Genomic DNA, 14,145 nt, shown 5'->3' with positions numbered 1-14,145 from the left:
AGCAGAACCCAGGGTTTCGCTCTCAAGAGCCACAGAGTTGCCATTTCCGTCCCTTCCCTGCAAGCAGCTCCCTGGACTTCATGCCTACTTTCTGTCTGTTTCACTCATGGAGAAGCAGCAAGCACCACATCGCTGCCGCTGTCTCAGCACCCGGACACCCGGGAGATGCCTGCCACTGGGAGAACAGGCACTGCCCACCTGGAGAGAGAGACAGAGCCGATACAGGGAACAAACTAAGGATTCATACCTGCTTCTCCCTTTTCCGTGCACACAGGAGCTGTGGGCTGAATCACAAGAGCTATGATAATCCCTTCCTCGTGAGCTGGAGCGCGCGTCCAGCTTCTTCCCAGGGACTCAGCAAAGCCTGGACGGCAAATGGCGTTTGTTGACGGGTAGCACGGCTTTATATACCCTGCGTTTACGACGTCACTTCCGTCTGCTTACGTCACAAACCAAGCGTCACTGGCTCTAGGGAGAGGGGCCTTGTCTTCTTATCTTTCCGTACAGCGCGGCATCTTCCGACCGCCGAACCCTAACTACCTACATTTCCCCCCTCCCTATGCGTAAATAAATCGGCCAAAACCTAACAAGTTCTAGAAGAGGTGTATCCTCATTTTAGATATTAAATACATCTCGCTTCAATTCTATACTCTATAAGTGTCTTATCTTACTGTATGTATATTTGTGAGAATCTTGAGGTACATATCACAAACAAACTTGAGTATAAAACACGAGGCACGTAGAACAAGAGGTAACCGGGGGGTAACTGGGATCTATGGAGTATAACTGGAGATGGCGAAAGGAAAGTTCAAACAAGAACGTTCTTAAAGCAGTTGTTGACGTTCTATGAACATAATATTGACTTTTTCTAGCCGGCTCTTATCAAACGACACAAGCTTGTTCAGAACACAGGGCCCCAAAATTAGTGCCATCACGATCATTGCAATTGGTCCCACTAGGGTAGATATCAGGGTGGTTAGCCACGGTGAATGGTTGAACCATGATTCGTACCATCCTTGTTGAGCTTCTCTTTCCCTTTTTCTTTTTCCTAAACCTTCTCCAAGTTTGGCCACAGTGTCCCTCACTACTCCAGTGTGATCTGCGTATACACAGCATTCTTCTCTAAGCGCTGCACACACCCCTCCTTGCTGTAAAAACATTAAATCTGGTCCTCTCCGCTTTTGCAGCACTGCCTCGGACAGTGATCTGATAGATTTTTCTAAAGCAGTTATTGACTGTTCCATTCTTACCAGGTCCTCGTCTACGGCCATCCTTAGTGCTTTAAATTTTTGCTCTGTTGTACCAATGAGGTTACTCCTGTTCCTACTCCCACACCTCCCAGGATCATTAACGTGGCTACTGTCAATGCTGTGAAGGGTTCTCGTTTGAACAAGTGACGATTCGGGGTGGTATGTGAGTCATAAACAAACTCTTCGGTACGGTAAAAGATTTTGGGGATTACAATTACTTGGACACAATATTCTGCGGATGGGTTAAATTTTTCCAGCGACAGACAAGGTGCCATTCCCATAAGAGAACAAACCCACTTAGTATTGTTGGCCGGTATTAGCCATTTTGCAGAGGTGCTCTCTTGGATCTTATTAACACACAGTTGTTTTTTGGTTTTCGGGACTTTACCTACACGCACGCCACGTCCCGCTATTTGCTCTGTTGTGATTCCTTGTTTTTCTGTGTCCCATACACACTGGGCCGGGTTTGGAACGTTTATTCGTGAGGGTTCGTCACCTACTCCTATAGCCTCATAATAGGGTGGGTTTATCCCGTAGCACAGCCAACAAGGTTCGGTAAGATTTGGGTGAGTTTCGTTCAGTACTTGATAGCTAACTTGCATCATTTTCCAAAGAGGATTTCTCTCTGTCGGTCACCGGCATGTATGGGTTCCGGGGACGTCTGATGAGCTGGTCCTGTGGGCAAAAACTCGCAGTTTTCATTAGTTTCATTGGTTTTATCCATTTTGTTCTGAAGATCTGGTTTAATAGACTTAAGTGGGCACCATTTAACTCTGCCATCTTTTCTGACTGCGGCATACCCTCGCCCTGTCAGGACCAGCCTCCACCCCTGTTCCCACTCTCCCAGCTCATTTTTAATTATAACTAACGGGCCTTCTTCTAGTGCTCGAGTGGCCCAATGTTTTTGGGTGGGGCTCCTCACCTCCTCTCCCCTGGGGAACTGATTTAGTGCTAAAAGCGCGGTTGCTAACAGGCGTGTTTGGTCTCCCGGGGGAATGGCGTTGCTAAAACCTTCTGTTTTCGCTAGCACCTCTAATTTAGATTTCAGAGTTTGATTCGCTCGTTCGACCATAGCCTGTCCTGTGCTATTGTACGGACTACCGTGTGTTAAAGTGATATCCCATTTTAAAGCAAATGCCTGGACTGATTTAGAGACAAAGTCTGGGCCATTGTCAGTTTTGATCTGATTGGGGATGCCGAGCCATGCCATGGCTGTCAGCCAATGTTGGATGCTCGCTTTAGAGTCGGTTTTAAGGTGTTGTGTGGCTACAATTATTCCGCTATATGTATGTATGTATGTATGTATGTATGTATGTATGTATCTATCTATCTATCCATCTATAGATATCTATATCGCTAGCGCTTTAGCTCCGATGTGGAGAGACTCGTGTAGCTGGCGGGCCTCTCTTAGCGCCCACAACCCTTTTGCAGCAGCGTCTGCTTTGTCGTTGCCGGTTTGGAAAAACCCTTTAATTGGATTGTGGCTGTTGACGTGGATGACCGATATGGTACCCTTTGGGGAAAGAAGTGCTTCTAACATGAGAGCTGTTGTGGATGTCGATACGCCGGGTCCTGACATAGCTAAGCAAAGTCTGGCTACGAACATCGAATCAGTTACTATGTTTAGGTGTTCCATTGGGAACAGTCCACACGCCAGTACGAAGGCCGTCGCTTCTAACTCTTGGACTGAAAGCGCATAATCGGTCATTTTAATGCAGTGCCATTCTGTTCCTGATTGCCATACCGCCGCTGCTGTTGAGGTGGCTGAGGATGCATCCGCGAAGACTGTAGGTCCTTGTTGGGGCCGATCCGTGATCTTCCTTGGGAGGCCAACGTCGACAATTGCTAGCATTTCGGTCCAGGGGGGCTTTGTAGCATATTGGACTTCTCCGCCAAATCCAGCGAGAGCCATAGCTAGGTATTCTGACATCGCTGCTGATAGCGCTGGGAGCTGTTTGCGAAAAGGTAGATCTATTTTGGCGGGTTCCGTGCCTAGGTGTCTTAGGGCGAGTTTTCTGCCTTTCATGATAAGGTTACCGAGGCATTCGACTCCTGGAGAGAATGCGCGTGACGGTTTTCCCAGGATTATCCACTGTATTGGTTGAGCTTTTTCAGGGGGCCCCTGGGCTAGTGCCCCTGCTCCCCCTCCTTTCGTGAGCTGTGCATACAGATCGAGTGGTACATCTGGGTCCCACCTGGCAAGCGTGCTTGACGGTATTTGTTGTTCGATAAAGTCAAGAGAGTTCATCGGTTCCTTTGTCAGAGGTTTTTGATCCCACGGGTTCTTTCCTTTCAAAAGATCGTATAAGGGGGCCATAATTTTGGGGGGGATCAAGACAGTGTTGCGAAGCCATTGTAGGGGCCCTACTAACTGTTGCGTGTCATGGAGGGTTTTGATATTTCGGCAAATTTTTATTTGGGGCGGGGTTACGTAGGAGTTTGTGATCTCCACTCCCGGAAAGCTTACACATGCTCCCTTTTCACCTTTCGCGCTCGCGATCTCGAACCCGCTGGTCTTTAAAGTTTCCGAAACTGTTGATATTAGCTGGTCTACCCGACTTCCCGATGGTGCGGCGATCACAACATCGTCCATGTATTGAACGATAATTGCGGTTGGATTATTGTGTCGAACCGGCGCCAACGGCCGACTAACGTATGCTGACGTGAGCATTCTGCAACAACCGCACCCTTCGCTTCCGCAGGCAGGGTCGAAGAGTCGACCGCCGCCTGGAGGCGATCTGCAAATTGTGTAAACCTCTCGTTTTCATTTTGCTTTATTGTAGACCATGGCAATGGCTTGACGACGACTCTAGAGGCTTCACGAATGGCTTCTCTGGCTGCACGGGTAGTTGTCATTACCTCATAGGGCCGCAGGCCCTGGGCCTGCGCCTGGGGGGTAATCATTGCTGGGTCTGTACCCATTAATCCCTGCAGGCTGGAGCCCTGCAGCGGGTGATCCGCCCCGGTTACTTGAGCTAGTTGCCCGATACAGTTGTATTCCCAATCTTGTTTAAAAACAATCACCCCTGCCCCGTCAGAGATCATTCTACAAGTTTGTTTTATATCGAACGGGAGCATGTCATCTCCCCCGAAGACACCATCTATGAGGGTGCAGACCATGGCAGAATTAAGCCCTTTATCCGCGACTGCCTTAACAATCGCTTGTATGTCCTTAGGGTTTATTGGCGAGTGGACCCTCTGTCCCCCATCTGTCACCCGGACCGGGAACGCTAGGTTGGCTGATGGGGTCCAGTCGGCGCAAGCAACCTTTATTTTCCTCCAGTCCGTGAGGGGGATTTCCCCCCCTTTGTTCGCCTTCGTTTCCTCCGCCTCTGAGCTTGAATCGGTTGCGAGCCGCCCGTCCCCGCTGATGCCTCCCTCAGACTCAGAGCTCGACCGACCGGTTACTGCCGGCTCCCTGTGCGTTTTGTCGGGCCCCGGCCCCAACCGCTTTCCTTGCGGGCGGCCGTTCCCTCCCTCTTGGTTCGCCCCCCTCTACCCGGCGGGCTGCTTGCCCTGCAGGGACATGGCTCCAGGCGGCCGCTCCGACCGGCTTTCTGCCCCTCGCTGCGCTCTCCTCGCTTTCCCGGGGGCCCCCACCAGTTCTCTGCTCCCCGTTCTCCTCCTCCTCCCCACTGCATGCCATGGTAACGCCAGCGCTTCCTCCCCTTCCCCGCCGAGGGCGTCTTCGCCCCGCCCTCCGCCTTTCTGCTCGGCGCCATCTTGGGACGCCCATGGCGGTGGTCTAGGCCAGGCTGCCTCAGACTGCGCTTTCTCCGCGGCGCCCCCGGCCTCCTCGGCCCGCCTGCCCCAGAGGGATTGATCTCGTTTCTGTCCCTCTGTTCACGTGTCGGGGCCCGGTCGAGAGGACGGGTCGCCCCTTGCAGATCTTTGGGCTCAGAACAATCGGCACCATCTGGGGCGTGCAAAGTCTGCGTGGCCGCCCCGACTCCCAGTCTCGGGGTGGCCAACAAACAGTTCTCCGCCGCCTTCCAGGCCTCCTGCTCTTCTATGGCCTTTTTCAGAGCCTGCACGACTTTCCCCCATGACTTAAGATTTTTCCCACAACCCGAAGACATCGTTTCTTCGGCCAACGCGTTAGTACATTTATCCCCCGCTTGGGGGAGGAGGATATCCACCGGCTGGGCAATAACCCCAGTTTGCAAAAGCCTCGCAACTGCGAGAGTAAAATCTTTGGGTTTACAATCAATACCCCACTGCTTGTGTAACTGTGATGCGGCCTTCACAAGGGCTTCCATCCTGCTTGTTGGTCCGGGGGAACGTGTGAATGGCATCCACATTAAATTGCCTTTTGGCAAGCAGAAATTCAGCTGCTGGTGTGAACAGTGCTTGGGCTTGTGTGGTGTGCCTGTGTGGTGTTCCTGTCTGGTGAGTCTGTGCCTTTGGATCCCTCCCAGACGCGCACCCCACCGTTGCAGCCCCACTGCGCATCACCCCCACGTGCCCTCAGTCCCTCTGCCTCAACGTGGCCCAGCCTGGCCCAGCTCCCAGCCCCAAAGAGCCTGTTTGGGCTGTGGCAAGCAGCCATCTGGCCCAACCAGCCCAGGACTTTACTAAAGTAAAGCTCAGCTTTACTTGAGGCAGCAGAGAGCTGCCTGCTCCTTCCAGGTTAGCAGGGAACACCCAGCAAGCACACTGCTTGGGCAGGCATAGGGCAGGACTGGGACCGTGGTCCCCATCTCCTCCCTCGTAGCTGCACAATGCCTGGCTGCAGGAAGGGTGCTAGGCTGTGCCATGGTGACAGCATCCCACTGAAGAGCAGTGGGCCCTTTACACAGCAGCTGCCAGGGGTGGGTGAAGCCATGCCAAATATCACTTTTGGAAGCCTGCAGAAGGCGTGGGGCTCCTTCCAGAGGAGAAGGGAGACGGAATGATGTCCAGGATGCAGAAGCAGAGGGGAACTCAGAGTAAAACTATTTATTCCATCCCTGCTGCATTCTCATCCGTGCCAGCAGCGTTGTCCCAGTCCTTCTCGTGGTTCTGGAGAACCATCTGACGGAGCTGATCATGGTCCAGAGGCACCTCCACTGCCCAAGAAAACATCCACCCCGTCACACACACCTTATATACCTGTGTGCAGGTATATATTCCCACTTATATACCTGGTAGGGCGGGACAGGCTGGGTGGGATTAGCTGGGGAGGACAGGTGACAGTGGGACATAGGAACCATGGATTGTCGGGCTGCATGGACACGGCCCTTCCCTCCCGCATCCGGCACTCACAGGCATTGATGACGTCGTCGTTGTTGCTCAGGGTGGGAGGTGGTGGGCAAATCTGGGAGCAGTTGATCTCCTGGAGCAGCTCAGGGCCTCCCAGCAGTGGGTTGGTGAAGGGCAGGTCCAGAGAAGTGCCTGCAGTCAGTGTGTAGCGCAGGACGGACTCCAGCAGCAGGAGCTCATTGGTCTTCTTCTCCATGAGACCTGCATGGGAAGAAACACCATCCTAGAGGGCTTCTGTGGGCCGAAACCCACCCCCAGACATTTGCTGAGAAGGGGACCCATGGATTTCCCCATGGAACTGTTGTCAGGCAGCCTGTCTCCCCAGGGACAAGAGTCCAAGGCTGGGTCCCACACCCAGAGCCAAGATGAGGGCCTGGGGGTCCACGGGGATCATAGAATCAAGTAGGATGGAAAAGACCTTTAGGATCAAGTCCAACCTTTACCCCAGCATTGACAAGTTCTCCACTAAACCACGTCACTAAGGGCCTCTCCACACGGTTTGTGAGCACTTCCAGGGATGGGCAGGGGGGGGAAAACCAGCTCAATTCAAACTCAGTGCAAGCAGGTGGTGGACATACGAGATCCAGACTGTGCGGCATGAGAAGATGGGCAGCCCTGACTCACCAAAATACTTCATCAGGTTCAGATCCGTGACCTCCCCTTTTTCTCCAAGCTGCTTCCTTATGTCCGTAGTGTCGCAGTTGATTGTTTTGAGCAGGACTTCCATGCTGGATTTGAGCTGGCTCAGGGTTTTGCTCCTCTCTTTGCACAGGTCTTCGTAGCGGTTGGCTTCCTCAGTGGTTTCCGTTAGCTTTTTCTATCAGCAAAGGTTTTGCAAGGTGTTACAGCAGTTCCCTGCTCTCCCCCCAACCCCCTTCCTGTCCACTTCCAGTCTGGACACCGGAGACACCCCAGGAGAGGCTGTGGGATGCTCCCATCCCTGCAGGGGAAAGGCTCTGTGAAGGGGATCCTAAGCTCCCCATGCCAAGGACAAGGCTCAGGGAGGAGCAGGCTTGCCAGGAGCCCTCCAGTCACCCTCTCACCATGCACTGGGAGGCAGGGCTGCCAAAGCCTATGCAGGGCCCTTTTCTGACATTAGCCAGAGCAGCATCGGCAGGACCAGACCCCCAAGGGGACATGCCAGGACAGACGGGGATCTGCTGCCCTCGCAGAGGGAAATCCTGGCCGCCATACCTCCAGTTCCTTCGTGAGACGGAAGTTCTTGGTCTCTGCCTGCTTCTGGCCCTTCACGAGGGATGCAATTTCAATCTGCGTAAACACAAGCACACAACGGGGATACTGCCTGAATGCCCACCAGATGTGCCTAACAGAGGCTGGGCACCATCCCTCCGCCGTGGGAGCAGCGACATCCCACTTGACCCCTCTGGGGATCACTGTCCCCAGGCCAGGAGGGCAGGTGATGTCCCCTCCTCTCACTCCAGCTATGGAGGGAGGCAAAGGCAGCTCTTGGCTTTCCTGGATGCTGCAGTATTTTTGCTGGGTACACGGTGGCAGCATTGAGCCCCTTTCAGCGCGGAGAACGCAGAGCTCTGGTTAGTGGAGTTGGATGGTTAGCTAGCTCTTTGCATTCTCATCCCACCCGTGCGGCAGGCTGAGAGCAGGGCTCTGGTGCGGGCAGCGAGGCTGGACACACGGGAGAGGAAACACCCACTCCAGCCCAAACCCACCAGCTGAGAGGGGAGACATGAAGAGGCTGGAACAGACCTGCACTTCCTTGATCTTCCTCTGCAGCTTCTGCACGTCGTCATTGAGCTCAGAGGCATAGAGGAAGCAGGCGAATCTCTTTTGCTCCTTCTCGATGAAGCTGTTCAGCAGCTGGTCGACATTCCCATCCTCTGCCAGCTCCAGCAGGCGTTTGTAAGCCACTTCGCGGGTCTCAAAGCACTCCCCTTGGCTCTTCTTGGCCCTCTGGGCTGCTTTCAAGTCTGAGGGAGAGACAGAGAGCCCAGGCTGTGTATGTCCCTGCGAGGTGCCCTTTACAGAGCCTTCCCTTGCAGGTGCTGAGGGTTCGGTGGCGCTCAGGACAGGGCGCAGCAGTGCCAGAGGGGCAGAAGTTGTCCTGATTTCGCACTGAAACTAAGCAGGGAAGTCGCTGTCCTCACGGGAATGGGCCAAACACAGTGGGATCCCTCCCCAGGAGGATAAAAGGAGACATGGTTGCACACAGGGGCAGCTTCCCCATCCCTCCCTCTGCCCCAAGGGTACACACAGTGCTGGTTGGTTATCAGTGTTCACCCTTTTCACTTGTAGGGTGAAAGTTGGGTGAAGGAGCCTTTGGAAAGGGGAGAGGTCCTTCCTTTGGGGTTCAGTGATACAGAGCACTGTAAACAGCCCCCTTGCCAGCTCTGCAGGCTCCTGGTTGGCAGTCCCAGCTGCACGTACTCTCTCTCCTCTCATACCTCTTTTCTTTTTGGCCTGTTCCTCCAGTTCAGAGCGATCAGTAAATCTGGCAAGCGTGAAGGCTTTCAATTTGCTCTCCCGTGCAAGGATATGCTCCTGCTCCTGCATCTCAATGTGGTACTGGGCAATGTCTGCCCTGTGCCTTTCGATCATGGCTGCAATCCTTGTCTGGGCCTCTGACCTGCACACAGAGAGCAGCCGCAGGTTACATCGTGTGTGCCCCTCTCCCTGCACTGACCGCACCCTAATCCTAGCACCCAGCTCTAGACAGGAGTGCTGAAGCCTCTCTCTGAAGTTGAAATCTCTTTCTTCACATCAGCACTCATCACTGGCATTGCCTCTTGGTGCTGAGTTTGCCACACAGGGCTCCCAAGGCCACGTACAGCTGCTCGTAGGCTTGTGCGGTTTGCTCGACAGCAGCGTTCATCCTTTTCTTCTGCTGATCCAGCTTTGTATGGAGCTTGAAGTAGAACTTGTCCAAAACAGCCTTCTGGATTTGCAGACTTTCAATCTCTTCTCGAAGCTTGTTATTTTTGGCTAGGATGGTACTGAAACGGACATTGGCCTGGGAAGAGAGATGCAAAAAGCTTGAAGCTGGTATAAGACGCAGGTCTCTGTTGAAAGACCTTGACCAGACTTAGGACAAGCAGCCTAAGAGATCTTCAGCTGGCCCTGCACTATCCTCCCAAAGACAGGCAAGGCAATAGTAAGTCAGACCAATCACAACAGGGACCTGGAGCTGGCATTGTCCAAAGCAAAGTGGCTTCAGGCAGCTTGGTTTTATCTCTGCACAGGTGCAGACCTTCAGGCTTCTCAGCGTGGCACAAGTGCTGCCTTTGGGTCACCAAGTTTGAAGGAGCCTTTGAGATATTCTGGGAGCAATCAGGCCAGGGGAACAGCCACGTCCTTTATGCAGCTCAGGTCGACCAAATGCATTTGCACCATTACCCTTTGTCCTTACTAAAAAGTGGGTTTCACGCGTGGTCTCCAAAGGTCTGCGACAGGTTTGCTTACATTGTACAGACGCAACTCCAGTGTGTCAATCTGCTTCTGCAGCTGTTTGTGACAGTTCGCTTGCTTCGCCTTCCTTGCTATCAGGTTTTGCTTCTCAACCTTTTTTTCCAGCTCTGCTATCTGCAACGCAGATTAAAAATAACAATGATCATACTAAAAGGAAAGCTTAATCCCCACCCCTGTGTTCTGGGCTCTTCTCAGGACACCTAGCCAAAGAAAATACCCTCTGTTGACTTGAACTACAGCAACCATGTCATTAGTGAGCTCGCAGTTCTAGAAACAGCTTTAATCCCAAAGGATCCCATCCTGCACATGCAGAAATATGAACTAGAACTAGGAAAGGGTTTCCTTTCATGTCATGAAGGAAATGTTGCTGCCTCTGGAGGGAAATGCAGCAGGTGTTGGACAAGGCAGAGCAGCACTCTGTGTCGAGTGGAAGAGGTGATGAGGATGGGGTTTTGGTAGTCTCATTGTGCTGAGCAGACAGGGATCTGTGCAGTCTTCCCTGGGACTGAGAGGAGAAAAGCTTCTTCCAGAAGTGGGGAGCTGCCAGAGGAAATAAATCCCGGAGAAGAATAAAGGAGTTGGAGAACAGCGAAGCAGGGAGCGGGTGGGAGAGGTATAACTCAGCCAAGAGATCCCTGATGGAAAGCTGACCCTGGTGTGGAAAGCTCTGCAGCACCTCGAGCAACTCTAAACCATCCGAGCACGTTCCCTGATTTCTGTCATGGCCAATTTGTTCAGAGCAGAAAGCAGCAAGGACCTGTCACTTCTGTAGCACTAGGTTTCCCTTGGTCTCAGACCAAATCCAACCGGGCTGCCCAGAGGAGAAGTAATGGTACATCCCACAGGTGCTGCTGCTCCTCTGTTTGCCACGTCTCAGGCAGCACAACTGATGTTCCATTTTTGCCTCTTTTTCAGGAGGAAATGTCAAGGGGAAAGCAAAGGAATGTTGCTTGACCCCAGGCAGGCGCGTGCCGTCAAAGAGGAGCCGCAGAGACTAGGACAGCAAGGCTGAGGGTCAGACCTTACTTTTCCAGCCAGCGCTGCTGACTTGAACGGCTCTATCCGTTTGTCATTGTCATGTGTCTTTTGCCAGGAGGCAGCACTATATTCCAAGACCTGAACTCAATGCATTTTACATCGAGGTGTTCCAGCTCCAGGCCTCACTCTGTGACTCTGCTCTGCTGTACCATGCTCAGCAGGAAACAGTCCAGATGTTCTTACCTGCTTGTCCAGGACAGCTAACAGTGCTTTTCTTTCTCTAATCAGACAATCATACTGATATCTGATCTGCAAAAGGTCTTGGGCCTCTTTGCAATTTCTGTCATCCAGCATCCTATTTTTCGGGGACATGATCTGGCCTATCCTTAGTGACACCTCTCTCTGTTCTTGAGTCAGAGATTCTATTTCTTTTCTGCAAAAACAGAACCACAAATGACATTTAGCACATCCCATCTACAACACCACAGCAGGTCCTACACCCGCCCTCCATCTCGGCATGGAGGAGCTTTCCAAGCACAGTTGTTGCCTTTGCTGGCGTGGCGACCTGATTCAGGAACGGCACGGCGACCAACCCCAGCCCGCTCAGGCCATCAGCTCACAGACACCAATGTGGTGGACGGCAAATGGCGTTTGCTGACGGGTAACACGGCGTTATGTACCCTGCGTTTACAACGTCACTTGCGTCTGCTTACGTCACAAACCAAGCGTCACGGGCTCTAGGGAGAGGGGCCTTGTCTTCTTATCTTTCCGTACAGCGCGGCGTCTTCCGACCGCCGAACCCTAACTACCTACACACAATGAAGCTGAGTGAAGCTGAACTCACTCCTGGGCAAGTATTTGCTGTTTCAGGTTGGTACTGTAAGACTTCCTCTTCTCCGTTGCTATCCGAAACTGTTTCTGCAGGCTGTTGATCTCGGACACAGCCGTCCTTTCTGACACCTTCACAGGCTCATCTGAAAGGTCCTGCCTTGAGGGGTGTCCTAGCCCCTGTCACACAGAGAGAGAGTTTGGTTACTCGAGCAAATGCAACCAGCATTTGCTGGTAGGCAGTGGAGCTGGACACAGAGGAGTGGGTTAATGGCATCACCTCCAGCTCTGTGTCAGCACCAAAACCAGAGCCATATAAACCAACCCCATAAGTGGGTCTGACCCACTTCAGAGCAAACCCCACCGTGCTGGGGATGTGAACAAACCCAGCTTTGCCCAGGAGCGGAGCAGGAGTGCTCACATCCCCGGCTGTGGGAAGGTGACTTCTAGCTGAGAAACTGCCCAACAGGAAAGCACTGAAGCTGTGGCATTTAGATCCACCACTGCCTGTGTCCTCAGGCGTTATCTCCCAACCCTGCCTTCCCCAGCACCCAAACATCAGGCTATGGACTCATCCCCAGCAGAGTCAGACCCAGCACAACCCAACACCTCGCTAGCAAAAGAAAGCTTGGCTCCCTCCCCACCGGCCATCCAGCTCACTGCACCACAGCATTTCTTTCTGTAGGGAAGATCCCCAAGGCAGATCCCATTTAGCTTTGGTTTGTGCTTCAGCTTTTACCTTTGACTTCCTCATTTCTTCCAGCTAATTCTGTAGTCACCCTGCAGGCACCGTGGGAAGGGGAAGATAGAGCCTCCACGGGGACAGCCCTGCTTTCCAAGGGGAGAAAGAGAACCTGGGTAAGGGGTTGGTTGTATGATTGTGTCCTTCAGGTGTTTTGGCACACAAGGAAACCGTCACAGATGGCTGCACAATGAATAAAAGGAGAGCATGTGTAGGGATGTCATCACGAAGCACGCTCCTCTTATCCAGTTTAGAAGTGGAGGAAGAACAGATGGTTTGAGCTATTCCATCCCATTGGGTACCTGGGTTTCCATAGAAATCCCAGTGAGGCCAGACCTCCTGTGCCAGCAGGCAGAGTCCCCTGGCAGCATGAGCAGGGACATTGCCTCGATGCAGCCCCCATCCCTCTGCAGCACTGGGGCCGACCCCTCAGCCCTCACCCCCAAAGCTGGTGCCCCCCCAGCCCCACTGCAGCCATCCGGGCTCCCCTGTACCCCACAGTGCTGCTCACCCTGCTGCAGGATGCAGCAGTTCCTCTCCAGCCAGGGGACAGGACCACGATGGCAGTCAGTTATTCCCCAAGAACAGCCCCTATTTCCAGTGGGAAGCACAGGAGCAGTAAGAACCCATCAGAGAGCGGGTACTGCTCCGACCCTGGCTGCCATGACAGCGACATCACACCAGCATGTGGACGCGCTCTCCACGGGGACCATCACCAAGGAGGGTGTCCAGGGGAGTGCTGGGAGCCTCCATTACATGGACCAAAGGGCTTTCCGTGCCCCAAAAGCAGCCCTGAAGCATGTGCTCTGATGTCTCCCTGGCTGTGTGTCCACAGCAAGCAGAAACCCTCAATTTACTGGTTCTTGCTTCCCTTCGAATCTTTGAATCATCCCATAAGCTGGCACTTTGAAGCCTTTGCTCTAACTGGAAAGCAGAACCCAGGGTTTCGCTCTCAAGAGCCACAGAGTTGCCATTTCCGTCCCTTCCCTGCAAGCAGCTCCCTGGACTTCATGCCTACTTTCTGTCTGTTTCACTCATGGAGAAGCAGCAAGCACCACATCGCTGCCACTGTCTCAGCACCCGGACACCCGGGAGATGCCTGCCACTGGGAGAACAGGCACTGCCCACCTGGAGAGAGAGACAGAGCCGATACAGGGAACAAACTAAGGATTCATACCTGCTTCTCCCTTTTCCGTGCACACAGGAGCTGTGGGCTGAATCACAAGAGCTATGATAATCCCTTCCTCGTGAGCTGGAGCGCGCGTCCAGCTTCTTCCCAGGGACTCAGCAAAGCCTGGACGGCAAATGGCGTTTGTTGACGGGTAGCACGGCTTTATATACCCTGCGTTTATGACGTCACTTCCGTCTGCTTACGTCACAAACCAAGCGTCACTGGCTCTAGGGAGAGGGGCCTTGTCTTCTTATCTTTCCGTACAGCGCGGCGTCTTCCGACCGCCGAACCCTAACTACCTACATTTCCCCCCTCCCTATGCGTAAATAAATCGGCCAAAACCTAACAAGTTCTAGAAGAGGTGTATCCTCATTTTAGATATTAAATACATCTCGCTTCAATTCTATACTCTATAAGTGTCTTATCTTACTGTATGTATATTTGTGAGAATCTTGAGGTACATATCACAAACAAACTTGAGTATAAAACACGAG

The 14,145-nt window shown here is 52.9% G+C and overlaps 1 protein-coding gene across 2 annotated transcripts; it reads right to left on the bottom strand.

Annotated features, from left to right (window-relative positions):
- Positions 1-6,188: 6,188 nt before the first annotated feature.
- LOC136021031 (coiled-coil domain-containing protein 63-like) lies at positions 6,189-13,774 on the bottom strand. 2 transcript variants are annotated; one of them, XM_065692794.1, is made up of 12 exons: positions 13,658-13,774; positions 12,478-12,566; positions 11,755-11,918; positions 11,154-11,343; positions 9,927-10,046; positions 9,296-9,477; positions 8,912-9,093; positions 8,217-8,437; positions 7,686-7,760; positions 7,116-7,308; positions 6,495-6,692; positions 6,189-6,298 (listed from the first exon to the last, which is right to left on the bottom strand). In XM_065692794.1, exons 2-12 carry the CDS (start codon positions 12,490-12,492, stop codon positions 6,189-6,191), a joined length of 1,650 nt encoding a protein of 549 aa, XP_065548866.1. In that variant the 5' UTR covers positions 12,493-12,566; positions 13,658-13,774. The 2 variants fall into 2 exon arrangements, with proteins under 2 accessions (XP_065548866.1, XP_065548865.1); XM_065692793.1 differs by lacking the exon at positions 6,189-6,298 and having other exon boundaries at positions 6,307-6,692.
- Positions 13,775-14,145: the final 371 nt, after the last annotated feature.

This window comes from Lathamus discolor, chromosome 12, assembly GCF_037157495.1.
Source record: "Lathamus discolor isolate bLatDis1 chromosome 12, bLatDis1.hap1, whole genome shotgun sequence".
Taxonomy (NCBI): domain Eukaryota; kingdom Metazoa; phylum Chordata; class Aves; order Psittaciformes; family Psittacidae; genus Lathamus; species Lathamus discolor.
The sequence above is the reverse complement of the archived record's forward strand: the minus strand, read 5'-3'. Positions and strand labels throughout refer to the sequence as shown.

Excerpts from the sequence above, each read along its gene's own strand:
- LOC136021031 (XM_065692793.1), bottom strand. Across the intron at positions 8,438-8,911 it reads ACAGGCCAAAAAGAAAAGAG|ACTTGAAAGCAGCCCAGAGG; the intron begins GTATGAGAGGAG and ends TCTCTCCCTCAG. Across the intron at positions 7,761-8,216 it reads GGAAGATCAAGGAAGTGCAG|ATTGAAATTGCATCCCTCGT; the intron begins GTCTGTTCCAGC and ends GTGTTTACGCAG.